Source organism: Oncorhynchus tshawytscha, linkage group LG14, assembly GCF_018296145.1.
Source record: "Oncorhynchus tshawytscha isolate Ot180627B linkage group LG14, Otsh_v2.0, whole genome shotgun sequence".
Taxonomy (NCBI): domain Eukaryota; kingdom Metazoa; phylum Chordata; class Actinopteri; order Salmoniformes; family Salmonidae; genus Oncorhynchus; species Oncorhynchus tshawytscha.
In genome coordinates, this window is record NC_056442.1 from 46,718,659 (window position 1) to 46,744,866 (window position 26,208).

At 46.0% G+C, this 26,208-nt stretch overlaps 1 protein-coding gene across 1 annotated transcript in view; it reads right to left on the reverse strand.

Moving 5' to 3' along the window:
• LOC112267273 (RAC-beta serine/threonine-protein kinase) overlaps nt 1-26,208 on the reverse strand; it is a 29,822-nt gene continuing 3,614 nt past the window's right edge. Inside the window, exons 2-12 of the mRNA XM_042297598.1 lie at nt 11,969-12,134; nt 11,656-11,787; nt 11,255-11,366; nt 10,835-10,985; nt 7,131-7,262; nt 6,148-6,213; nt 5,821-6,012; nt 5,340-5,468; nt 3,795-4,009; nt 2,089-2,279; nt 1-1,916 (exon numbers count right to left, since the gene is read on the reverse strand). Coding sequence (XP_042153532.1) covers nt 1,837-1,916; nt 2,089-2,279; nt 3,795-4,009; nt 5,340-5,468; nt 5,821-6,012; nt 6,148-6,213; nt 7,131-7,262; nt 10,835-10,985; nt 11,255-11,366; nt 11,656-11,787; nt 11,969-12,014 — 1,446 coding nt within the window. The 5' untranslated portion in view covers nt 12,015-12,134 and the 3' untranslated portion in view covers nt 1-1,836. The remainder of the gene's footprint in view (nt 1,917-2,088; nt 2,280-3,794; nt 4,010-5,339; nt 5,469-5,820; nt 6,013-6,147; nt 6,214-7,130; nt 7,263-10,834; nt 10,986-11,254; nt 11,367-11,655; nt 11,788-11,968; nt 12,135-26,208) is intronic.

Sequence of the window (26,208 nt, forward strand, 5' to 3'; positions counted from 1 at the left end):
CATGTTTAAACTTATTTTATATATTTTTTGATATAATATAAATTTAAATGAGACAATGTCTCCCAAAGTAAGGAATAGTTGGACCACAAATCAATGAAAAGAAACATGGTCTTAATGATCCTTGAGTGAAGGAATCTTTGAAAAGGGCAACAAAAATGAAATACATCACACCACTTGACTGTGAAACACAATGGTTGTTTCACCCAAACCACTCCTCTATAGGTCAGCTATAGGTCAGACAGGGGGTGTACACATGCATTCAGGACAGGTGAATAGTGGGAAGTTCACACAGAGAGGAAGAGTGAGGTAAAAGAGAAAAATATAAAAATCTGTCCACAAGGGAATACAGTGATAAGCAGAACGACTGCCTTCGAGACAACGACTCCCATTGTTAGGGCAGAGACAATACCATCTTGTCATTATATACAGCATCGGTTTCACACCAGGGTTAGGGTTTCAATCCATGACGTTAACTCAGTTGACATCCTACATTAACTGAATTGAACTAACCCCAACCCTAGTTCAATGGTCCTACTCTGACATCCCGACAAAGGACTTAATCTGTCACTTACATTACCTTGAAAATACGAACCACAACCTTCAATATCGACCGTTAAATAACTGAAGTGTCAATTTATCAGTCAGTCTAGCCTCATCACAAATAAGTGATCCATGATTTAATAGTTTGCATTCTTAAATATGGGAACATCCCAATGATCTTCAAAAAAAAAAGTAAAAAGAAAAAAGATCTTTACATCGATAATTCAAAATAAAAAGTTTGGAACAAATGATTGACAGCTATTCTCCTGGATATTTCTGCTCAGAACGTGACAGCTACTAGAACAATGTTAATTGCTGTGGTCACTTCTACTCTTCCCCCTTCTCTTATTTCATCCTGAGCATTCTAACCACCAGAGGAACAAGTCAATCCACAGGGAAGCTCCACCACCTCTCTTCTTTCCCTTTAAAACTCTCCTCATTTAGCCGTCGTACAGAATCCAAAACAGATACAAGCAAATGCATAAACGTAAAACAGATGTTGAGATTCAAATGGTTGTTCATACATTCTCCTTCCACACACTCAAACATACAAACACATTCATTCACACATGCACAGTGCAAGCAGGGAAATGGCTACCCTCAGAGGTACACACACCCCTCATTCTCTCCCTGACCCGCTTTCTCTCTGTAGGAACAGTCCACACGATTTGTAACAGCAAGTTTTCAGCAAGAGCACTCGTAAAAAAAAACCTGCAGAAATATGGCTTTTAAAACCGTAACAATCAAAAGAAAAATTAGTTTAAAAATATTTTTCTCCTTTCATGTGTTTCTACATTTGTTTGGACTTATTTTTTATCCAGTAGTAAAAACAAAATCTGCAGTGTATGGGAGGTTTTAGGTGTTGCTTGTCAAAGTGTGTGTGTTGGATCGGTGAAGCATGCGTTCGGCTGGTGATGTGGTATCTGCTGGCATAACCCAGGGATGGTGAAGTGCTGTTGATGCTTTGATGTGCCCAGTGTAGTGGTAGTGTGGTGGGTAGACAGGCAGGGTCCTGCAGGCATGGCCAAGGGCGGCCCTGTCCGGTTCCACCTGGTCCCGTCAGAATGAGAGACAAGGCCGCCAGTCTATCCACACAGGCCTGCTGAGGTCAGTCATCACGTCATGCTCTTGGATCCATGTTTCCACCGCTTCTCGGTGTCAGAGTGTGTGTGTTGTGCAAGTGTGTTTGTTTGAGAGAGTGTCAGTTTGTGTCATCCCAATTCCCCAGCAGTGCGAGTGTGTGTGAACGTGTGTTAGCCTGCTTGCTCATGTGAGTGTGTGCACGCATGTGAGAGGTCACTCCCGTATGCTGGCAGAGTAAGAGAACTGAGGGAAGTGAGTGCGCTGGTTCTGGTCTTCTGAGTCTAAGCTGTCGTCTGGAGATAACACGAGAGAGAGAGAGGAAAAAAAAAAAAACAAACCAGGAGATTTACTACAAACTACTTTTTTTTCCAAAACCTGTTTTACAATAAATAAATCAAAAATAAATCACCATCCAGATTTGAAGACATTTTTAACAGTGAGACACACAAACACTCCTCAACTTACACTTGTCCGGGGGCGTTACGGTGATGGTTTGTGCTGTGAACTCGTCGTCAAAGTAGCGGGTGTCCGTCTCTGACGTCACCTGGGGCTTGAAGGGAGGCAAGAGCTTCCTCTCTACCACATCCTGCCAGTTGATGCTGGTGAAGAACTTCTGTGTCATCACATCTTTGGCATCTTCTTGTCCACCTCCAAGCCTACAGAATGATCAGCATCACCATTATATTCTTCACTCAATGTATACTGAAAAAAAATACAAACGCAACTTGCAGTGTTTGTCCCATGTTTCATGCGCTGAAATAAAAGATCTCAGAAATGTTCCATACACACAAAATGTATTTCTCTCAAACTTTGTGCACAAATTTGTTTACATCCCTGTTAGTGAGATTTCCTCCTTTGCCAAGATAATTCATCCACCTGACAGTTGTGGCATGTCAATAAGCTGATTAAACAGCATGATCATTGCACAGGTGCACCTTGTGCTGGGAACAATAAAAGGCCACTCTAAAAAGTACAGTTTTGTTACGCAGCACAATGCACAGATGTATCAAGTTGTGAAGGAGCGTGCAACTGGCATGCTGACTGCATGACCGCTGTCAGAGAATTGAAGATTAATTTCTCTACCATAAGCTGCCTCCAACGTCATTTCACAGAATTTGGCAGTACGTCCAACCAGCCTCACAACCGCAGACCACGTCTAACCACGCCAGTCCAGAATCTCCACCTGCGGCATCATCTGAGACCAGCCACCCAGACAGCTGATGAAACCGTGGATTTGCACAACCGATGGATTTCTGCATAAACGGTCAGAAATCGTCTCAGGGAAGCTCATCTGACCGGTTGTCGTCCTCACCAGGGTCTTGACTTCAGTTTGGCGTCGTAACAAACTTCAGTTGGCAAATGCTCCCCTTCGATAGCCACTGGCACACTGGAGAAGTGTACTCTTCATTGTTGAATCATGGTTTTGTGAGGGCGAGTGGTTTGCTGATGTCAATGTTGTGAACAGTGTGCCCTATGGTGGCAGTGGGGATATGTAAGGGCAGGTATAAGCTTTGGACAACGAACACAATTGCATTTTATCGATTGCAATTTGAATGCAGATATGCCGTGACGAGATCTTGAGGCCTATTGTTGTGTCATTCATCTGCCGCCATCACCTCATGTTTCAGCATGATAATGCACGACCCCATGTAACAAGGACCTATCAGCTTCCAGGAATTGTGTAAAATGTCCCAGTTCTTCCATGGCCTGCATACTCACCAGACTTGTCACCCATTGAGAATGTTTGGGATGATCTGGGTCGACATGTACGACAGCGTGTTCCAGTTCCCGCCAATATCCATCAACTTCGCATAGCCATTGAAGAGGAGTGGGATGACATTCCACAGGCCACAATCAACAGTCTGATCAACTCTATGTGAAGGAGATGTGTCGCGCTGCATGAGGCAAATGGTGGTCACACCAGATACAGACTGGTTTTCTGATCCACAACCCTACTTTATTTTTTTTAAAGGTATTTGTGACCGACAGATCTACATCTGTATTCCAGTCATGTGAAAGTCATAGATAAAGCTTATTGAATTTATTTAAATTGACTGATTTCTTTATATGAACTGTAACGCAGTAAAATCTTTGAAATTGTAGCATGTTGCATTCACATTTTTGTTCGGCTTATATATATATATATTTTTTTTAAAGACACCAACACCTACCTCTGCTTGGGATCCTTTTTGAGCAGGCCAGCAAGCAGGGCCTTGGCTTCGGGGGCCAGGTTCTTGGGGAAGCGGATCTCCTCCATGAGAATGAGCTCAAACAACCGCTCATGGTCCTGGTTGTAGAAGGGCAGTCGACCGCACATCATCTCGTACATGACCACACCTAGACCCCACCAGTCCACCGCTCGGCCGTAGTCATTGTCCTCTAATACCTGTAGGAGAGGGAGAAAGAGCGAGAGAAAGAGGGGGGAGAGAGAGCGAGAAAGAGAGGGAGAGAACAAAAAGAGAAATAGCAAATACAATTATGTGGAAGCCAAGGCACGGTGTCTTTCTACCTCAGTTGCAATGTAAACGATTACCTACACTACATGACCAAAAGTATGTGGACATCCGAACCATGAAAAACAGCCCCATACCTTTATTCCTCCTCCACCAAACTTTACAGTTGACACTATACATTCAGGCAGGTAGCGTTCTCCTGGCATCCACCAAACCCAGATTCATCCGACTGAATGCCATATGGTGAAGAGTGATTCATCACTCCAGAGAACATGTTTCCACTGCTCCAGGAGTCCAATGGCGGCGAGCTTTACACCACTCCAGCTGACACTTGGTATTACGCATGGTGATCTTAGGCTTGTGTGCGGCTACTCGGTCATGGAAACCCATTGAACAGTTCTTGTGCTGGCATTTCTTCCAGAGGCAGTTTGAAACTCAGTGAGGTGTGTTGCAACCGAGGACAAACTATTTTTTAAGCGCTACACGCTTCAGTACTTGGTGGTCCCGTTCTGTGAGATTGTGTGGCCTACCACTTTGCGGCTGAGCCGTTATTGCTCCTCGACATTTCCACTTCACAATAACAGCACTTACTGTTCACCGGGTCAGCTCTAGTAGGGCAGAAATTTGACAAACTGACTTGTTGGAAAGGTGGCATCCTCTGACGATGCTACGTTGAAAGTCATTGAGCTCTTCAGTAAGGCCATTCTACTTCCAATGTTTGTCTATGGAGATTTCATAGCTGTGTGCTCGATTTTATACACCGGTCAGCAACGGGTGTGGCTGGAATAGCAAAATCCACTAATTTTGAAGGAGTTTCCACATACTTTCGTGTGTGCGTGCTTTGAAGAATTACAAATATTTTGATCTGTTTAACACTTTTTTGGTTACTACATGATTCCATATGTTTTATTTAATTGTGTTGATGTTTTCACTACTATTCTACAATGTAGAAAATAGCTAAAATAAAGAAAAACCCTTGAATGAGTGGGTGTCCAAACTTTTGACTGGTACTGTATGTATATATAGTGTATTTGCAGTCCCGCTGTCTATTCCTGTTGATAATAATTTACTTTCCAATGGCAAAGTCGAGTTATTAACTTGTATGTTAAGCATTCTTTGCTGGATAGACAATTATTGACTGTAAACCAGTCCAAGACAAGAAACCAGCAAGGAATGCATCTGAAATTGTTAACTGGACACACTGCAATGTACTGTTCAAAGCACAACTAGAATGTATGATTTTGTTCACTGTGCTGTAGTTACCTCAGGTGCAAGGTATTCTGGAGTCCCACAAAAGGTCTTCATGGTAGCCCCGTCTGTGATTCCCTCTTTACACAGTCCAAAATCTGTGATCTTTATGTGTCCATCTTTATCCAGCATTAAGTTCTCCAGCTAGAAGAGAAAGAGATGAGAACAAGAGTGAGTGAGTGACCACAGGAGAGAGACAGTAGCAGAAAATACCACTGCTAACATGACAGCTGACTGTAATAAGTGCCACAGACTTATAGGCTTTTCACCAAGAGACTGGTGCTCTTCTAGTGCAGTCTATGGTAGGATTGAGCCTAGACCAATTCAGAAGCACTTTAAATCTAAGACTGGGCTTAATCTTAAAATCAGCCCATATTTCCTATTGTGCGAAATGTTAGTCTTGAGAATATACTTTCAATATGAGGCGGTACGTGTAAAGGTATGGGCGAGTCAGGGAAACATCAGCCAGACATCCAGTCAGGGAAGTGGCCATTACCTTCAGGTCTCTGTAGACAACGTCCCGTGAGTGGAGGTACTCCAGCGCAGACACAATCTCCGCACCGTAGAACCGTGCCCGGTCTTCTGTGAACACGCGGTCCCGTGACAAGTGAAAGAACAGCTCTCCTCCGTTTGCATATTCCATCACAAAGCATAGCCGGTCATGTGTTTGGAACGCGTATTTCAGTGTCTGTGTGTGTGTGTGTGTGTGTGTGTGTGGGGGGGGGAGACAAGACAGTCAGAATTAGTGACCACTTTTGAATCAGATGGCTACTTGGCGAAATGCAATCAGTGTTCAGTCAGATGTCGTCAGTTAGGAACTCACCGTTAAGAAGGGATGCCTCGTATTCTGAAGGACTCTGCTTTCTGTTACCGTGTGTGCTACCTCATCCTTATGGAACACATCACACAAAAACACACCATGATGGACAGATACATTCAGCAGTGGACAACTGGATTTGGACTTCTGGGCTACTCAAGAACCCAAAATAAAACCTTGAAGTAACTGTGCATAATTAGTGCTGTGGCTCACTTGGTAATGCAAGGGATGTGGGTTCGATTCCCACAGGGGACCAGTACGAACAAATATGAAAATGTATGCACTCACTACTGTAAATCACTCTGGATAAGAGTGTCTGCTAAATGACTCAAATGAAAAAGGAAAATATCAAAATCAAGACTTCCAGGGATATGGTGCACGGCTCAGATTCACAAAACATCTCTAACGCAAAATCTTAAGAAATAAAAAAAATATTAATATTAATGACAATGTTTGTTGCTAGGCAACCAGTTTAACTAGCTATCTAGCTAGCAATGGCAATCATGTTAGCATATTTCGTACTGAGATCACTGTTCTTAAACACGTTCTTGAGTTTAAAATAATCAATACTGAAACTTTCAGATTAAGTTTGCGAGTAAATTAAACATGTTCAATTGCTTTCATGAGCTTATTCTCTCACTGCCTTGGACATGGCCACAACGGTTAACCATCTTGGAATTCATTTCCAAGGACATTATTTCTTCTTAACTTTTTGCTTGAGGAGAAACATTAGAAACAGCTAAAGCAAATTTCCAAGAATCTTTTTGAGGAATATAAACTTTGCTTAACTTTCTTCTTACGTCTATAGTTAAGGGGAAAAAAGTAATTTCTTGAGGTTTTGTGAATCTGGGCCCAGTAGTCTTTTCCCTATGTAGTGCAATACTACTTTTGACCAGCGCCCTATGGGTCCTGGTAATGCCCTATATAAGGAACCACTTTGGACGCATCTGTCTGAGCAACTGCCAGTCTCTTGAATGCCAAATGGTTACCTTAGCGATTATGACTTCTTTCCTCAGGATCTTCATGGCGTAGTACATCCCTGTGGCCTTCTCCTTCACCAGGATCACCTTACCAAACGTCCCCTTCCCCAGCAGCTTCAGGTAGTCAAAGTCACTCATGGTCTGTGGGGGGTGTGGGGGGGGACAAACACCTTGAGGGTTCAAATCTCAGTCTTCAAGACAGTTTGGATAACAGGATTTATTTGACCATGACAATTACAGCTTATGAGTAATAAAGAGTTTACATAGACCTGCACAACGGTTTTAGATGAAGAACGGGCAGAGAATGGAGCAGAAAACGCACCAACACACACTATGGCCCAGGTCACATAGGGAGATGGTAAACCAGCTGTGATGAGGTATTGTTACTAAGGAGTAGTAGATACTCTGAACTAGGATGCAGAGGTTCCAATGGACAAAAGCAGCCACATCTAGAGGAGGGCTGTTGGACAAACACAAAGAGCACTGAGAGGTCTGCAAGGTTGGTAGAGGGACAGTAGGACACTGACAGGTCTGCTGGGAGGACACTGACAGGTCTGATAGGGGGACACTGACAGGTCTGCCAGGTTGGTAGGGGACACTGACACGTCTGCTAGGGGGACACTGACACGTCTGCTAGGGGACACTGACAGGTCTGCCAGGTTGGTAGGGGGGACACTGACACGTCTGCTAGGGGACACTGACACATCTGCCAGGTTGGTAGGGGACACTGACACGTCTGCTAGGGGACACTGACAGGCCTGCTAGGGGGACACTGACAGGCCTGCTAGGGGACACTGACAGGCCTGCTAGGGGACACTGACAGGTCTGCTAGGGGACACTGACAGGTCTGCCAGGTTGGTAGGGGGACAGGAGAACACCGACAGGTCTGCCAGGTTGGTAGGGGACAGGAGAACACCGACAGGTCTGCCAGGTTGGTAGGGGGACAAGAGGACAGTGACAGGTCTGCTAGGTTGGTAGGGGGACAGGAGAACACCGACAGGAGAACACCGACAGGTCTGCCAGGTTGGTAGGGGGACAGGAGAACATCGACGGGTCTGCTAGGTTGGTAGGGGGACAGGAGAACACCGACGGGTCTGCTAGGTTGGTAGGGGGTCAGGAGAACACTGACAGGTCAGCTAGGTTGCTAGGGGACACTGACAGGTCTGCTAGGTTGGTAGGGGGACAGGAGAACACCGACGGGTCTGCTAGGTTGGTAGGGGGACAGGAGAACACCGACAGGTCTGCTAGGTTGGTAGGGGGACAGGAGAACACCGACGGGCCTGCTAGGTTGGTAGGGGGACAGGAGAACACCGACGGGTCTGCCAGGTTGGTAGGGGAACAGGAGAACACCGACAGGTCTGCTAGGTTGGTAGGGGGACAGGAGAACACCGACGGGTCTGCCAGGTTGGTAGGGGAACAGGAGAACACCGACGGGTCTGCCAGGTTGGTAGGGGAACAGGAGAACACAGACGGGTCTGCCAGGTTGGTAGGGGGACAGGAGAACACCGACGGGTCTGCCAGGTTGGTAGGGGAACAGGAGAACACCGACGGGTCTGCCAGGTTGGTAGGGGAACAGGAGAACACCGACGGGTCTGCCAGGTTGGTAGGGGAACAGGAGAACACCGACGGGTCTGCCAGGTTGGTAGGGGAACAGGAGAACACCGACGGGTCTGCCAGGTTGGTAGGGGAACAGGAGAACACCGACGGGTCTGCCAGGTTGGTAGGGGAACAGGAGAACACCGACGGGTCTGCCAGGTTGGTAGGGGAACAGGAGAACACCGACGGGTCTGCCAGGTTGGTAGGGGGACAGGAGAACACCGACGGGTCTGCCAGGTTGGTAGGGGAACAGGAGAACACCGACGGGTCTGCCAGGTTGGTAGGGGAACAGGAGAACACCGACAGGTCTGCTAGGTTGGTAGGGGGACACTGACAGGTCTGCTAGGTTGGTAGGGGGACAGGAGAACACCGACGGGTCTGCTAGGTTGGTAGGGGGACAGGAGAACACAGACGGGTCTGCTAGGTTGGTAGGGGACACCGACGGGTCTGCTAGGTTGGTAGGGGGACACCGACGGGTCTGCCAGGTTGGTAGGGGACACCGACGGGTCTGCCAGGTTGGTAGGGGACACCGACAGGTCTGCCAGGTTGGTAGGGGGACAGGAGAACACCGACGGGTCTGCTAGGTTGGTAGGGGACAGGAGAACACCGACGGGCCTGCTAGGTTGGTAGGGGGACAGGAGAACACCGACGGGTCTGCCAGGTTGGTAGGGGAACAGGAGAACACCGACAGGTCTGCTAGGTTGGTAGGGGGACAGGAGAACACCGACGGGTCTGCCAGGTTGGTAGGGGAACAGGAGAACACCGACGGGTCTGCCAGGTTGGTAGGGGAACAGGAGAACACCGACGGGTCTGCCAGGTTGGTAGGGGAACAGGAGAACACCGACGGGTCTGCCAGGTTGGTAGGGGAACAGGAGAACACCGACGGGTCTGCCAGGTTGGTAGGGGAACAGGAGAACACCGACGGGTCTGCCAGGTTGGTAGGGGGACAGGAGAACACCGACGGGTCTGCCAGGTTGGTAGGGGAACAGGAGAACACCGACGGGTCTGCCAGGTTGGTAGGGGAACAGGAGAACACCGACAGGTCTGCTAGGTTGGTAGGGGACACTGACAGGTCTGCTAGGTTGGTAGGGGGACAGGAGAACACCGACGGGTCTGCTAGGTTGGTAGGGGGACAGGAGAACACAGACGGGTCTGCTAGGGGACACCGACGGGTCTGCTAGGTTGGTAGGGGACACCGACGGGTCTGCCAGGTTGGTAGGGGACACCGACGGGTCTGCCAGGTTGGTAGGGGACACCGACAGGTCTGCCAGGTTGGTAGGGGGACAGGAGAACACCGACGGGTCTGCTAGGTTGGTAGGGGGACAGGAGAACACCGACGGGCATGCTAGGTTGGTAGGGGGACAGGAGAACACCGACGGGTCTGCCAGGTTGGTAGGGGAACAGGAGAACACCGACAGGTCTGCTAGGTTGGTAGGGGGACACTGACAGGTCTGCTAGGTTGGTAGGGGGACAGGAGAACACCGACGGGTCTGCTAGGTTGGTAGGGGGACAGGAGAACACAGACGGGTCTGCTAGGTTGGTAGGGGACACCGACGGGTCTGCTAGGTTGGTAGGGGACACCGACGGGTCTGCCAGGTTGGTAGGGGACACCGACGGGTCTGCCAGGTTGGTAGGGGACACCGACAGGTCTGCCAGGTTGGTAGGGGGACAGGAGAACACCGACGGGTCTGCTAGGTTGGTAGGGGACAGGAGAACACCGACAGGTCTGATAGGTTGGTAGGGGGACAGGAGAACACCGACTGGTCTGCTAGGTTGGTAGGGGGACAGGAGAACACCGACGGGTCTGCTAGGTTGGTAGGGGGACAGGAGAACACCGACTGGTCTGCTAGGTTGGTAGGGGACAGGAGAACACCGACGGGTCTGCTAGGTTGGTAGGGGGACAGGAGAACACCGACGGGTCTGCTAGGTTGGTAGGGGACACCGACGGGTCTGCTAGGTTGGTAGGGGGACACTGACAGGTCTGCTAGGTTGGTAGGGGGACACTGACAGGTCTGCTAGGTTTTGGGGTGTACAGGAGAACACCGACGGGTCTGCTAGGTTGGTAGGGGAACACCGACAGGTCTGCCAGGTTGGTAGGGGGACAGGAGAACACTGACCACTTTGTTACGGGATTTGGACATGGCCACCTCCATCTCCTCCATGCCGCTGCAGTCGCTGGGGGAGCCAAACGTTATGTCCATGGGAGCCTCTTCCACTCGCGTCTTCAGGCCGTTGGCCACCGCTTGGATTGCCCGCATCCATTCCTCCCTGGAAGGGGAGAGGGAGTTCAATGTAGACCACTTCAAGCCCAAAATACATGAATCTACACTGACTGAGTGGGTGTGTGGATACTGTGGGTATGAGGGTGATTAACTAGTGAGGTCACTAAATGGGGTCAATTGCAGACCTCTAATCCTGAAAGTTGGTGAAGTAAAAATAACAACCTGTAGGAGGAGGGCATTGCCCAGTTTACAGATAAACAAATACCCAGTCAACTCTTCCACATTGTCCCTGCCTCTGGAACTTTCCGTTCTCACCTTTCCTCGTTACTCTCCACGTGGAAGGTGCGCTCTATGACTGTGGTCCACTGTAGGCAGCGGATGACAAACGTGTTGGGCCTGGGCCGTTCTGTCTTCATCAGCTGGCACTCTGCAGACAGGGAGTAATAGAGAGGTTTGAGTGTGCTAGTGTAGACACTGGGTGAATCTCAACAGTCTTCCCTCGATTCCTCTCCTCCCATTCTCTCTACACCTCCTCAAAACAGTAGCTCATGAAGTGAGGAGAGGATTCAAGGAGAGGAAACTGTTCTTCCTGCTGACGGACACAAGGAATCAAAGGAGAGCCAATCTGTGTGAACATGACTAGGAAACTCTCATCATCATCATCATCCAAGTACCACCAGGCTCTAGAAGTTGGCCAAGAAATGACAGAGACCAACCTGCCACAGAGAAGTTGTTGAGGGGTGGGAGGCTGTGGTCGGACGACATCTCTGGCTTCTCCTTGTAGCCGATGAAGGAGCCATCACTCTTCAGGATGAAGTACCGCGGCCTCCACGTCTTAATGTACTCTCCTGCAGGGAGGGAGGGAGAAGGGCATGAGTGAGAGGGGGGGGGAAGAGAGAGAGGGCAGAGTGAGAGAGAGAGGCACATGAGCCATACATATTAGGGTTTAACTAATTCTGAGTGGACTCACAGTGTCCTAGAAACAGAGACACTGTGAGACAGCGATGAGTGAAGCTCATCTCAGCTCACCCCTCTTATGGAGCCAGCCCTCTCTGACCACACTGATGTCATTCATGCTGGGGCGGAGGACTGCTGGGGCTCAGGGTGAGGGTCACAGGGGAAATACAGGGAAGGGGAGCTGTGACTGCTGGGGAAGGGAGTCAGATGTGTCTCTGACGAAAATGTCTCACAGTGCCTAGGGGACAGAAAGATCAAAGATACCAAGATATTAACCACAATTGAAGGAAGATACATTTTCATAATAAACAACATTTTTGAAAATACCCGAATACTCATTGTAGGTTTATGACAATGGAAAATGATTGTCCGCATGACGATTACGTAAAGGTCACCTCTTCAAGATGTATGTAATGTAAACTTTAAATTAGAGGCATGGTCAGATGTCTAACAGTGACTTTCCTATTTTCGGTACCCAGTTTAACTTAACCAGGTACACAGGCCAGGGTGTTTTCCTGGATCAAAAAGGGGCTTAGGTTGTAGACGTGGCAATGAGTGTAGGGCTGTCAGGGCAGCAACATTTTAGAGAAAATTTGAGGCCCCCCATCTTGGCGCTGCAGAGAATTTTTTACATTTTTGAGGCAATTTCATGCAATTCTACACATTTCTCCTTGGAGCAGAGATTTCTTTTAATTATATATATATATATATATATATATAATTAAAAGAAATCTCTAAAAACTAATTTCATGAGATTTTACATACTCAGCCATGGAGCTGAGAGAATATTTTTCAGTTTTAAAAACTAGTTTCCTGCAGTTCTATGCATTTTGCCATGGCTAATGCTGTGTTCTTATGCTCATAACAAAATTATTAGTGCCAAATGAATTGGTTTTGGAAATGTTCTATTCTCCCTGACTGTCTAGCTTTTATTTTGGCAATTGCTATTTATATCATTTTTAACTCAATCTTTGAGAGAGCGAGATAGATATATCTATCACACACACACACACACACACACACACACACACACACACACACACACACACACGAAGTCGGAAGTTTTCATACACCTTAGTCAAATACAATAAAAGTCAGTTTAACAATTCCTGACATTAATCCTAGTTTAAAAAAAATCCCTGTTTTAGGTCATGTTGCTTCAATATATCCACATCATTTTTCTCTCTCATGAAGCCATCCATTTTGTGAAGTTCACCAGTCCCTCCTGCAGCAAAGCACCCCGACAACATGATGCTGCCACCCCGTGCTTCACGGTTAGGATGGTGTTCATTGGCCCCCCCCCGTTCCCAAATTAAACTGCCTATTTCTCAGGACCAGATGCTAGAATATGCATATAATTGACAGCTTAGGATAGAAAACAGTCTAACGTTTCCAAAACTGTAAAAATATTGTCTGTAAGTATAACAGAACTGATATTGCAGGCGAAATCCTGAGAAAAATCCAATCAGGAAGTGACCCTTATTTTGAAATCCCTGTCTTTCTATGCATTCCTATTGCCCATTGAAATGGATAACAACCAGATTCCTTTTTCTACATATTCCCTAAGGTGTCTACAGCATTTTGACGTAGTTTCACGCCTTTATGTTGAAGAATGAGCGTAAACGAACACATTGCATAAGTGGCCAGCTGATGGCTCTCAGAGTGATTTTTGCGCTAAAGAGAGAGGTAGCCATTTTTCCTCCCGGTCCTACTGAAAAGCCAACTGTCCCGGTTGATATATTATCGAATAGATATTTGAAAAACACCTTGAGGATTGATTATAAAAAACATTTGCCATGTTTCTGTTGATATTATGGATATCATTTGGAATTTCAGGTGGATTCCTCAACATAACGTGACAAACAAACTGAGGTATTTTGGGTATAAAAATAATCTTTATGGAACAAAAGGAACATTTGCTGTCTAACTGGGAGTCTCGTCAGTGAAAACATCCGAAGATCAAAGGTAAACGGTTAATTGTATTGCTTTTCTGATTTTCGTGACCAAGCTTCCTGCTGCTAGCTGGACATAATGCTATGCTAGGCTATCGATAAACTTACACAAACGCTTGTCTTGCTATCGCTGTAAAGCATAATTTCAAAACCTGAGACGACAGGGTGATTAACAAAAGGCTAAGCTGTGTTTCACTATATTTCACTTGTGATTTCATGAATATGAATATTTTCTAGTAAGATTATTTGACCATTGCGCTATGCTAATTAATGTAGTTGCTGACAGTTCTGAGAGGTTAAACAACACAATTTAACTCCAAGTCAATCACACTTCTGTGAAATCAAACTGTCCACTTAGGAAGCAACACTGATTGACAATAAATTTCACATGCTGTTGTGCAAATGGAATAGACAACAGGTGGAAATTATAGGCCATTAGTAAGACCAAGACCCCCAATAAATGAGTGGTTCTGCAGGTGGTGACCACAGACCACTTCTCAGTTCCTATGCTTCCTGGCTGATGTTTTGGTCACTTTTGAATGCTGGCGGTGCTTTCACTCTAGTGGTAGCATGAGACGGAGTCTACAACCCACACAAGTGGCTCAGGTAGTGCAGCCCATCCAGGACGGCACATCAATGTGAGCGGTGGCAAGAAGGTTTGCTATGTCTGTCAGGGTAGTGTCCAGAGCATGGAGGCGCTACCAGAAGACAGGCCAGTACATCAGGAGACGTGGAGGAGGCCGTAGGAGGGCAACAACCCAGCAGCAGGACCGCTACCTCCGCCTTTGTGCAAGGAGGAGCACTGCCAGAGCCCTGCAAAATGACCTCCAGCAGGCCACAAATGTGCATGTTTCTGCTCAAACGGTCAGAAACAGACTCCATGAGGGTGGTATGAGGGCCCGACGTCCACCGGTGGGGGTTGTGCTTACAGCCCAACACCGTGCAGGACGATTGGCATTTGCCAGAGAACACCAAGATCGGCAAATTCGCCACTGGCGCTCTGTGCTCTTCACAGATGAAAGCAGGTTCACACTGAGCACGTGACAGAGTCTGGAGACGCTGTGGAGAACGTTCTGCTGCTTGCAACATCCTCCAGCATGACCGGTTTGGCGGTGGGTCGGTCATGATGTGGGGTGGCATATCTTTGGGGGGCCGCACAGCCCTCCATGTGCTCGCCAGAGGTAGCCTAACTGCCATTAGGTACCGAGAGGAGATCCTCAGACCCCTTGTGAGACCATATGCTGGTGCGGTTGGCCCTGGGTTCCTCTTAATGCAAGACAATGCTAGACCTCATGTGGCTGGAGTGTGTCAGCAGTTCCTGCAAGAGGAAGGCATTGATGCTTTGGACTGGCCCGCCCGTTCCCCAGACCTGAATCCAATTGAGCACATCTGGGACATCATGTCTCGCTCCATCCACCAATGCCACGTTGCACCACAGACTGTCCAGGAGTTGGCGGATGCTTTAGTCCAGGTCTGGGAGGAGATCCCTCAGGAGACCATCCGCCACCTCATCAGGAGCATGCCCAGGCATTGTAGGGAGGCCATACAGGCACGTGGAGGCCACACACACTACTGAGCCTCATTTTGACTTGTTTTAAAGGTCATTACATCCAAGTTGGATCAGCCTGTAGTGGGGTTTTCAACTTTAATTTTGAGTGTGACTCCAAATCCAGACCTCCATGGGTTGATAAATTTGATTTCCATTGATAATTTGTGTGATTTTGTTGTCAGCACATTCAACTATGTAAAGAAAAAAGTATTTAATAAGAATATTTCATTCATTCAGATCTAGGATGTGTTATTTTAGTGTTCCCTTTATTTTTTTGAGCAGTGTATATGTAAACTTCCGACTTCAACTGTGTGTGTGTGTGTGTGTGTGTGTGTAACAGGTTTAAACACCGTTTCCCATTGTTTGTTTCATTGAACAAGCATTCATGAGCATGTACCTGTAGAACAGTCGTTAAGACACTAACAGCTTACAGACAGTAGGCAGGCCTAAGACAGCGCTACAGGGAGACAGGCCGGACAGCTGATCATCCTCGCAGTGGCAGACCACGTAACAACATCTGCACAGGATCGGTACATCTGAACATCACACCTGCGCGACAGGTACAGGATGGCAACAACTGCCCGAGTTACACCAGGAACGCACCGTCCCTCCATCAGTGCTCAGACTGTCCGCAATAGGCTGAGAGAAGCTGGACTGAGGGCTTGCAGGCCTGTTGTAAGGCAAGTCTTCACCAGATATCACCGGCAACAACGTTGTCTATGGACACAAACCCACCATCGCTGGACCAGACAGGAGTGGCAAAAAGTGCTCTTCACTGACGAGTCGTGGTTTTGTCTCACCCAGGGTGATGGTCGGATTCGTGTTTATCGTCGAAGGAATGAGCGTTACACCAAGGCCTGTACTCTGGAGCGGGATTGATTTGGAGGTGGAGGTTCCATCATGGTCTGGGGCAGTGTGTCACAGCATCATCGGACTGAGCTTGTTGTCATTGCAGGCAATCTCAACACTGTACGTTATAGAGAAGACATCCTCCTCCCTCATGTGGTACCCTTCCTGCAGGCTCATCCTGACATGACCCTCCAGCATGACAATGCCACCAGCCATACTGCTCGTTATGTGCCTGATTTCCTGCAAGATAGGAATGTCAGTGTTCTGCCATAGCCAGCGAAGAGCCCGGATCACAGGTCCCAGACGTGCTCAATGGGATTGTTGGATCAGAGGGTGAGGGCTAGGGCCATTCCCACCATAAATGTCTGGGAACTTGCAGGTGCCTTGGTGGAAAAATGGGGTAACATCTCACAGCAAGAACTGGCAAATCTGGCGCAGTCCATGAGGAGGAGATGCCCTGCAGTACTTAATGCAGCTGGTGGCCACACCAGATACTGACTGTTACTTTTGATTTTGAATCCCCCTTTGTCAGGGACACATTATTCCATTTCTGTTAATCACATGTCTGTAGAACTTGTTCAGTTTATGTCTCAGTTGTTGAATCTTGTTATGTTCATACAAATACTTACACATGTTAAGCTTGCTGAAAATAAACGCAGTTGACAGTGAGAGGACGGTTATTTTTTTGCTGTGATTGTGTGTGTGTGTATATACATATACACACACACTTTATATCTGGTTATAGTTGTTTAAGTTTACAGTGTTCCATTTTCCATTTAGGCGACCCGAAAAAGAAACACTTAGGCAGCCCACCCAAAGGCTTCAATGGCATAAAAATCCCTGTACGGTACTTAGTGCTGATCACCTCACCTGTACAATGGTAAAGTAAGGCTTGGTACATACGCTCTAAAACAAACTTACTGGAAAAACTGTTTAGTAACAGAATTACAGTAAAATCTCCCTCAGTTTTATATGGTTTCCCAACTTTGTATCTGCACAGTTCTACCTGTAAATATGTTTTTGTAACGTGTTTTATGGAAATTGTTAAAAGCAGTGCATTGTTCTATTGTTTGTTAAACTTCTAGCAAAAAACATTCATTTAGGTATACATTTTAAAGTGAAAAATCGAAGTCCACGTATTTCTGTTACCATGGAATTGCCCTACTTCCACTGAAGAACTGCTGAGGGTTGTAAACAGAAATGCAGCCTCTTAAGGCTTCCTCAAACTCATCAGAATGAATGTAAGATAACTCAAGAAATCTGTAATTAATTTAGAAGTTTTTGCGTAGATTTTAGGCTCACAATTTTACACCTAAATAGGATTTTTGGTAGAGTATTTCAAGTAAAAAAAAATGTGCATGAAAATTATTTGTGTATCGTTGAATGACAAACACCACATTGAAGCATCCCTACTGTTGACCAATCACCGATGGCGTTTAGACTTCGGCTTCCGAACTTCAGCTTGCCTCCAGAAAAAAACCTTTGCCAAAGGCCAAAACCAAATTGTCATAATATATTTTTTATTTAACTAGGCAAGTCAGTTAATTAAGAACAAATTCCCGAACGGCGCTGGGCCAATTATGTGCCGCCCTATGGGACTCCCAATCACGGTCAGATGTGATACAGTCTGGATTCGAACCAGGGACTGTAGTGACACACTTAGATGCAGTGCCTTACATCACTACGTCACTGTCTGTTCCAAACCGTTTTGGATGGGAAGCACGCGGACGCCTTCACAGGCATGCATGTATAAAGTGAGGAGTGCAAAAAATGTGATCATCAAGGTTGACATGTTTTTCAATTAACCGACAAGTCTGTGTTGACCACCTCCTCTTTTTGACCACCCCCTGCCCGTGTGTATGTGGATCCTCATCACCAGACAGTGTTGGGTCTGTGTCTGTTCTGCAGCCAGCTCTGCCCAGTTAGAACCCAGCAGACACCTGTCGCAGGCTGCCCTGGCACAGGCTGGCAGCACTCCCGGTCACTATGGGCACCCCACTATCAAATAATCCCCAACTTGTAGTGTAACAGCCGGATGGGCAGTGCATCACTTGGGTACACAACCAAATAAGTGTCAGCTACCTCTCAGCTACCTCTCAGCTACCTCTCAGCTACCTCTCAGCTACCTCTCAGCTACCTCTCAAACATTAGCTGACATGGGCTAGTTGATCTGGACATTTCTGAGTTATAAAAGTTATAAATAACTAAAGTATGCAATGACTGACATGACAAGAGGAACTGACGATACACCACCCAATTTCGAAATTACACCTGGTTCATTCTACTATTAAAACTTTAAAGAGTAAGTTAAAAGCCGGACAGAGTCCCCCTGCCAACCCCTCAAGCCCCCCCCAGTTTGGGAACCACTGCACTAGAGGAGCAAGACAAACAGAATTACTGCTACCATCATGGTAGTACCATGTTTTTATTTAACCAGGTAAGCTAGTTGAGAACAAGTTCTCATTTACAACTGCGACCTGGCCAAGATAAAGCAAAGCAGTGCGACACAAACAGCACAGTTACACATGGAATAAACTAGCATACAGTTAATAACACAATAGAAAAATAATAAAGTCTATATACAGTGTGTGCAAATGGCATGAGGAGGTACGGCAATAAATAGGCCATAGTAGCAAAGTAATTACAATTTAGCAGATTAACACTGGAGTGATAGATGAGCAGATGATGATGTGCAAGCAGAGATACTTTTCTGCTCTTTTGCACACCAGTAAATAAAAACAATATGGGGATGAGGTAAGTAGATTGGGTGGGCTATTTACAGATGGGCTATGTACAGCTGCAGCGATCGGTTAGCTGATGTTTAAAGTTAGTGAGGGAAATATAAGTCCCCAGCGATTTTTTCAATTCGTTCCAGTCATTGGCAGCAGAGAACGGGAAGGAAAGGCGGCCAAAGGAGGTGTTGGCTTTGGGGATGACCAGTGAGATAGAGCTGCTGGAGCGCTTGCTACGGGTGGGTGTTATCGTGACCAGTGAGCTGAGATAAGGCGGAGCTTTACCTAGCATAGACTTATAGATGACCTGGAGCCAGTGGGTCTGGCGACGAATATGTAGCGAGGGCCAGCCGACTAGAGCATACAGGTCTCAGTGGTGGGTGGTATAAGGGACTTGTGACAGAACAGATGGCACTGTGATAGACTACTCAGCAAACTGGATGCAGAGTATTGGAAGCTATTTTGTAGATGACATCGCCGAAGTTGAGGATCGGTAGGATAGTAAGTTGGCGGCGTGAGTGAAGGATGCTTTGTTGCGAAATAGGAAGCAGATTCCAGATTTAAATTTGGATTGGAGATGTTTAATATGAGTCTGGAAGGAGAGTTTACAGTCTAGCCAGACACCTAGGTATTTGTAGTTGTCCACATATTTTAAGTCAGAACCGTCCAGAGTAGTGATACTAGTCGGGTGGGCGGGTGCGGGCAGCAAACGGTTGATAAGCATGCATTTGGTTTTACTAGCGTTTAAGAGCAGTTGGAGGCCACGGGAGGAGTGTTGTATGGCATTAAAGCTCGTCTGGAGGTTGGTTACCACAGTGTTCCAAGAAGGGCCAGAAGTATACAGAATGTTGTTGTCTGCATAGAGGTGGGTCAGGGAATCAACCGTAGCAAGAGTGACATCGTTGATAAACAGAGAAAAGAGTCGGCCCGAGAATTGAACCCTGTGGTACCCGCATAGAGACTGCCAGAGGTCCGAACAGCAGGCCCTCCGATTTGACACAGTGAACTCCGTCAGAAGTAGTTGGTGAACCAGACGAGGCAGTCATTAGAGAAACCAATGCTGTTGAGTCTGCCGATAAGAATACGATGATTGACAGAGTTGAAAGCCTTGGCAAGGTCAATGAAGACAGCTGCACAATATTGTCTCTTATCGATGGTGGTTATGATATTGTTTAGTACCTTGAGTGTAGCTGAGGTGCACCCGTGAACAGCTCGAAAACCGGATTGCACAGCGGAGAAGGTACGGTGGGATTCGAAATGGTCAGTGATCTGTTTAGTAACTTGGCTTTCAAAGACTTTAGAAAGGCAGGGCAGGATGGATATAGGTCTATAACAGTATAACAATCATGACCTTAGCGGCTGAAACAAATCCAGAACTTTTGCAGCTAGCTTGAGAGGTAGCCTCTTTTTGGTTTGTTTACCCATTACTCCGACTTCCAACTGACATTATTTCAAAAGGAAAAATGGCATGATATTAGTAGTAATGATGACAGATTAGAGGTCGAACGATTAATCGACATGGCCGATTTCAAGTTTTCATAACAAATCGGCAATTTTGGATGCCGATTACATTGCCTTCCACGAGGAAACTGCGTGGCACGCTGACCACCTGTTATGCGAGTGCAGCAAAAAGCCAAGGTAAATTGCTAGCTAGCGTTAAACTTATCTTATAAAAAAATAAATCAATCTTCACAAGTTAGCCTAGTAATATCATCAACCATGTGTAGTTAACAAGCTTGTCCTGCGTTGCATATAATCAATGTGATGAATGTTAATTTATCATCAAATCACAGCCTACTTTGCCAAATGGGGGAAAGCACTCAGAGGCGGCGCTCCTAGTGGCCGGAGACTCTAAAGCAGGGAAACTTAAATCTGTTTTACTTCATTTCTACCAGAATGTCACATGTGCAAACAGAGGGAAAAAAACAAAAACTCTAGACCACCTTTACGCCATACAGAGACACGTACAAAGCTCTCCCTCCATTTGGTAAATCCGACCACAACTCTATCCTCCTGATGACAAGCAAAAATGAAAGCAAGAAGCACCAGTGACTCGATCTATAAAAAAAGAGGACAGATGAAGCAGATGCTAAGCTACAGGACTGTTTTGCTAACACAGACCGGAACATGTTCCGGGATTGTTCTGATGGCATTGAGGAGTACACCATATCAATTCACTGGCTTTATCAATAAGTGCATTGAGGACGTCGTCCCCACAGAGACTGTACGTACATACTAGAGGTCGACCGATTATGATTTTTCAACGCCAATACCGATTATTGGAGGACCAAAAAAGCTGATACCGATTAAATCGGCCAATTTTTTTTACATTTATTTGTAATAATTACAACAATACATCAGTAAAATAAATGTAGCCTCAAATAAATAATGAAACAAGTTCAATTTGGTTTAAATAATGCAAAAACAAAGTGTTGGAGAAGAAAGTAATATGTGCCAATATGCGCCATGTACAAATGTGTACCATGTAAAAATGTGTGCCATTGTAAAAAAACTTTTAAGTTCCTTGCTCAGAACAGGAGAACATATGAAAGTTGGTAGTTCCTTTTAACATGAGACTTCAATATTCCAAGGTAAGAGGTTTTAGGTTGTAGTTAATATAGTATTTATAGGACTATTTCTCTCTATACCATTTGTATTTCATATACCTTTGACTATTGGATGTTCTTATAGGCACAATAGTATTGCCAGTGTAACAGTATAGCTTCCGTCCCTCTCCTCGCCCCTACCTGGGCTCGAACCAGGAACACATCGACAACAGCCACACTCGAAGCAGCGTTACCCATCGCTCCACAAAAGCCACAGCCCTTGCAGCGGGGAATAACTACTCCAAATCTATAAGCGAGTGACGTTTGAAACCGTATTAGCGCATACCCAGCTAACTAGCTAGCCATTTCACATTGGTTACACCAGCCATTAGGCTGATAGGCTTGAAGTCATTAACAGCGCTGTGCTTGCGAAGAGCTGCTGGCAAAACGCCCGACAGTGCTATTTGAATGAATGATTACGGGCCTGCTGCTGCTCAGTCAGACTGCTATCAAATCAGACTTAATATAACATAACAACACACAGAAATTCTAGCCTTTGGTCATTAATATGGTCGAATCCGGAAATTATCATATCGAAAACGTTTAGTATTTCAGTGAAACATGGAACCGTTCGGTATTTTATCTAACGGGTGGCATCCCTAAGTCTAAATATTCTTGTTACATTGCACAACCTTCAATGTTATGTCATAATTATGTAAAATTCTGGCAAATTAGTTTGCAATGAGCCAGGCAGCCCAAACTGTTGCATATACCCTGACTCTGCGTGCAATGAACGCAAGAGAAATTACACAATTTCACCTGGTTAATATTGCCTGGTAAACTGGATTAGTAGTTATAACTAGTAATTATGATTGATTGATTGATAGTTTTTTTATAAGATAAGTTTAATGCTAGCTAGCAATTTACCTTGGCTTCTACTGCATTCGCATAACAGGCAGGCTCCTCGTGGAGTGCAATGGTTAGAGCGTTGGACTAGTTAACTGTACGGTTGCAAGATTGGTCCCCTGAGCCGACAAGGTGAAAATATGTCGTTCTGCCCCTGAACAAGGCAGTTAACCCACCGTTCCTAGGCCGTCATTGAAAATAAGAATGTGTTATTAACTGACTTGCCTAGTTAAATAAAAGGTATATAAAAAAATAAAATAAATAAAAAAAATCGGCGCCCAAAAATACCGATTTCCGATTGTCATGGAAACTCGAAATCGGCCCCAAATCGGCCCCAATTAATCGGCCATTCCGATTAATCAGTCGACCTCTAGTACATACCCCAACCAGAAGCCATGGATTACAGGCAACATTGGCACTGAGCTAAAGGGTAGAGCTGCCGCTTTCAAGGTATGGGACTCTAACACGGAAGCTTATAAGAAATCCTGCTATGCCCTGCGACAAACCATCAAACAGGCAAAGCAAACAATACAGGGCTAAGATTGAATCGTACTACACCGGCTCCGACGCTTGTCTTATGTGGCAGGGTGTGCAAACTATTAGACTACAAAGGGAAGCACAGCCGCGAGCTACCCAGTGACACGAGCGTACCAGACAAGCTAAAAATCACTTCTATGCTCACTTCAAGGCAAGCAACACTGAGGAATGCATGAGAGCATCAGCTGTTCCGGACAACTGTGTGATCACGCTCTCCTTAGCCGACGGAGAGCGTAACACTCACGTCCATAGCCATGAAGTGTTTTGAAAGGATGGTAATGGCTCACATCAACACCATTATCCCAGAAACCCTAGACCCACTCCAATTTGCATACCGCCCAAACAGATCCACAGCTGATGCAATCTCTATTGCACTCCACACTGGCCTTTCCCACCTGGACAAAAGGAACACCTATGTGAGAATGCTATTCATTGACTACAGCTCAGCGTTCAACACCATAGCTTAGTGATGAGCTTTGACGGTACTAAGGATTCTGGGACTAAACACATCCCTCTGCAACTGGATCCTGGACTTCCTGACAGGCCACCCCCAGGTGGTGAGAGTAGGTAGCAACACATCTGCCACGCTGATCCTCAACACTGGAGCTCCCCAGGAGTGCGTGCTCAGTCCCCTCCTGTACTCCCTGTTCACCCACGACTGCATGGCCAGGCACGACTCCAACACCATAATTAAGTTTTCCGACGACATAAAAGTGGTAGGCCTGATCACCGACAACGACGAGACAGCCCATAGGAGGTGGTAAGAGACCTGGCAAGGTGGTGCCAGAATAACAACCTATCCCTCAACGTAACCAAGACTAAGTAGATGATTGTGGACTACAGGAAAAGGAGGACCGAGCACGCCCCCATTCTCATCGGCAGGGACGTAGTGGAGCAGGTTGAGAGCTTCAAGTTCCTAGGTGTCCACATCACCAACAAACTAGAATGGTCAAAGTACACCAAGAGAGTAGTCAAGAGGGCACAACAAAGCCTATTCCCCCTCAGGAAACTAAAAAGATTTGGCATGGGTATTCAGATCCTCAAAAGGTTCTACAGCTGCACCACCGAGAGGATCCTGACTGGTACGGCAATTGCTCGGCATCCGACCGCAAGCTTCTACAGAGGGTAGTGCGTATGGCCCAGTACATCACTGGGGCAAAGCAGCCTGCCTTCCAGGACGTCTACACCAGGCAGTGTCAGAGGAAGCCCCTAAAAATTGTCAAAGACCCCCAGCCACCCCAGTCATAGACCGTTCTCTCTACTTCCGCATAAAGGCTTCTCAACAGTTATTACCCCCAAGCCATAAGACTCCTGAACAGATAATCAAATGGCTACCCGGACTATTTGCGTTGTCGTCGTCCCCCCCCCCTCTTTTAATCTGTTCATCATATATGCATAGTCACTTTAAACATATCTACATGTAAATACTACCTCAATCAGCCCAACTAACCGGTGCCTGCATGTAGCCTCTCTACTGTAATAGCTACTGTATATAGCTTAGCTACTGTTATTTTTCACTGTTGTTTTTATTTCATACTAACCTATTGTTCACCTAATACATTTTTTTGCATTGTTGGTTAGAGCCTGTAAGTAAGCATTTCACTGTAAGGTACCCTCCGTACAGCTGTTATATTCGGCACACGTGATAAAAAAAAAAACTTGACTCGATTAAACAAAAGCGCATTCGTGAAAAAAACATCAATGGCTTTCTGAAAATCAATACACAATAAACCTGCATACTTAGTTAAAAGAAATGTCCTAATAGCAGGCAATATTACCTAGGGAAATTGTGTCAATTCTCTTGCATTCATTGCACGCAGAGTCAGGGTACAGTTGAAGTTGGAAGATTACATACACTTAGGTTGGAGTCATTAAAACTTGTTTTTTCAAACACTCCACACAATTCTTGTTAAACTATAGTTTTGGCAAGTCGGTTAGGACATCTACTTTGTGCATGACACAAGTAATTTTTACAACAATTGTTTACAGACAGATTATTTCACTTATAATTCACTGTATCACAATTCCAGTGGGTCAGAAGTTTACATGCACTAAGTTGACTGTGCCTTTAAACAGCTTGGAAAATTCCAGAAAATTATGTCATGGCTTTAGAAGCTTCTGATAGGCTAATTGACATCATTTGAGTCAATTGGAGGTGTACCTGTGGATGCATTTCAAGGCCTACCTTCAAACTCAGTGCCTCTTTGCTTGACATCATGGGAAAATCAAAAGAAATCAACCAAGACATCAGAAAATAAATTATAGACCTCCACAAGTCTGGTTCATCCTTGGGAGCAATTTCCAAATGCCTGAAGGTACCGCGTTCATCTGTACAAACAGTAGTACGCAAGTATAAACACCATGGGACATTGCAGCCGTCATACCGCTCAGGAAGGAGACGCGCTCAGTCTCCTAGAGATGAACGTACTTTGGTGCGAAAAGTGCAAGTCAATCTCAGAGCAACAGTAAAGGACCTTTTGATGATGCTGGAGGAAACAGGTACAAAAGCATCAATATCCACAGTAAAACGAGTCCTATATCGACATAACCTGAAAGGCCGCTCAGCAAGGAAGAAGCCACTGCTCCAAAACCGCCATTAAAAAGCCAGACTATTGCTTGCAACTGCACATGGGGACAAAGATCGTACTTTTTGGAGAAATGTCATCTGGTCTGATCAAACAAAAATAGAACTGTTTGGCCATAATGACCATCGTTATGTTTGGCAGAAAAAGGGGGAGGCTTGCAAGCCGAAGAACAACATCCCAACCGTGAATCACGGGGGTGGCAGCATCATGTTGTGGGGGTACTTTGCTGCAGGAGGGACTGGTGCACTTCAAAATAGATGAAATCATGAGGGTGGAAAACTATGTGGCTGTATTGAAGCAACATCTCAAGTCATCAGTTAAAGCTTGGTCACAAATGGGTCATCCAAATGGACAATTACCCCAAGAATACTTCCAAAGATGTGGCAAAATGGCTTAAGGACAACAAAGTCAAGGTATTGGAGTGGCCATCAGAAAGCCCTGACCTCAATCCTATAGAACATTTGTGGGCAGAACTGAAAAAGTGTGTGTGAGCAAGGAGGCCTACAAACCTGACTCAGTTACACCAGCTCTGTCAGGAGGAATGGGCCCAAATTCACCCAACTTATTGTGGGAAGCCTGTGGAAGGCTATCCGAAACGTTGGACCCAAGTTAAAGGCAATGCAACCAAATACTAATTGATTGTATGTAAACTTCTG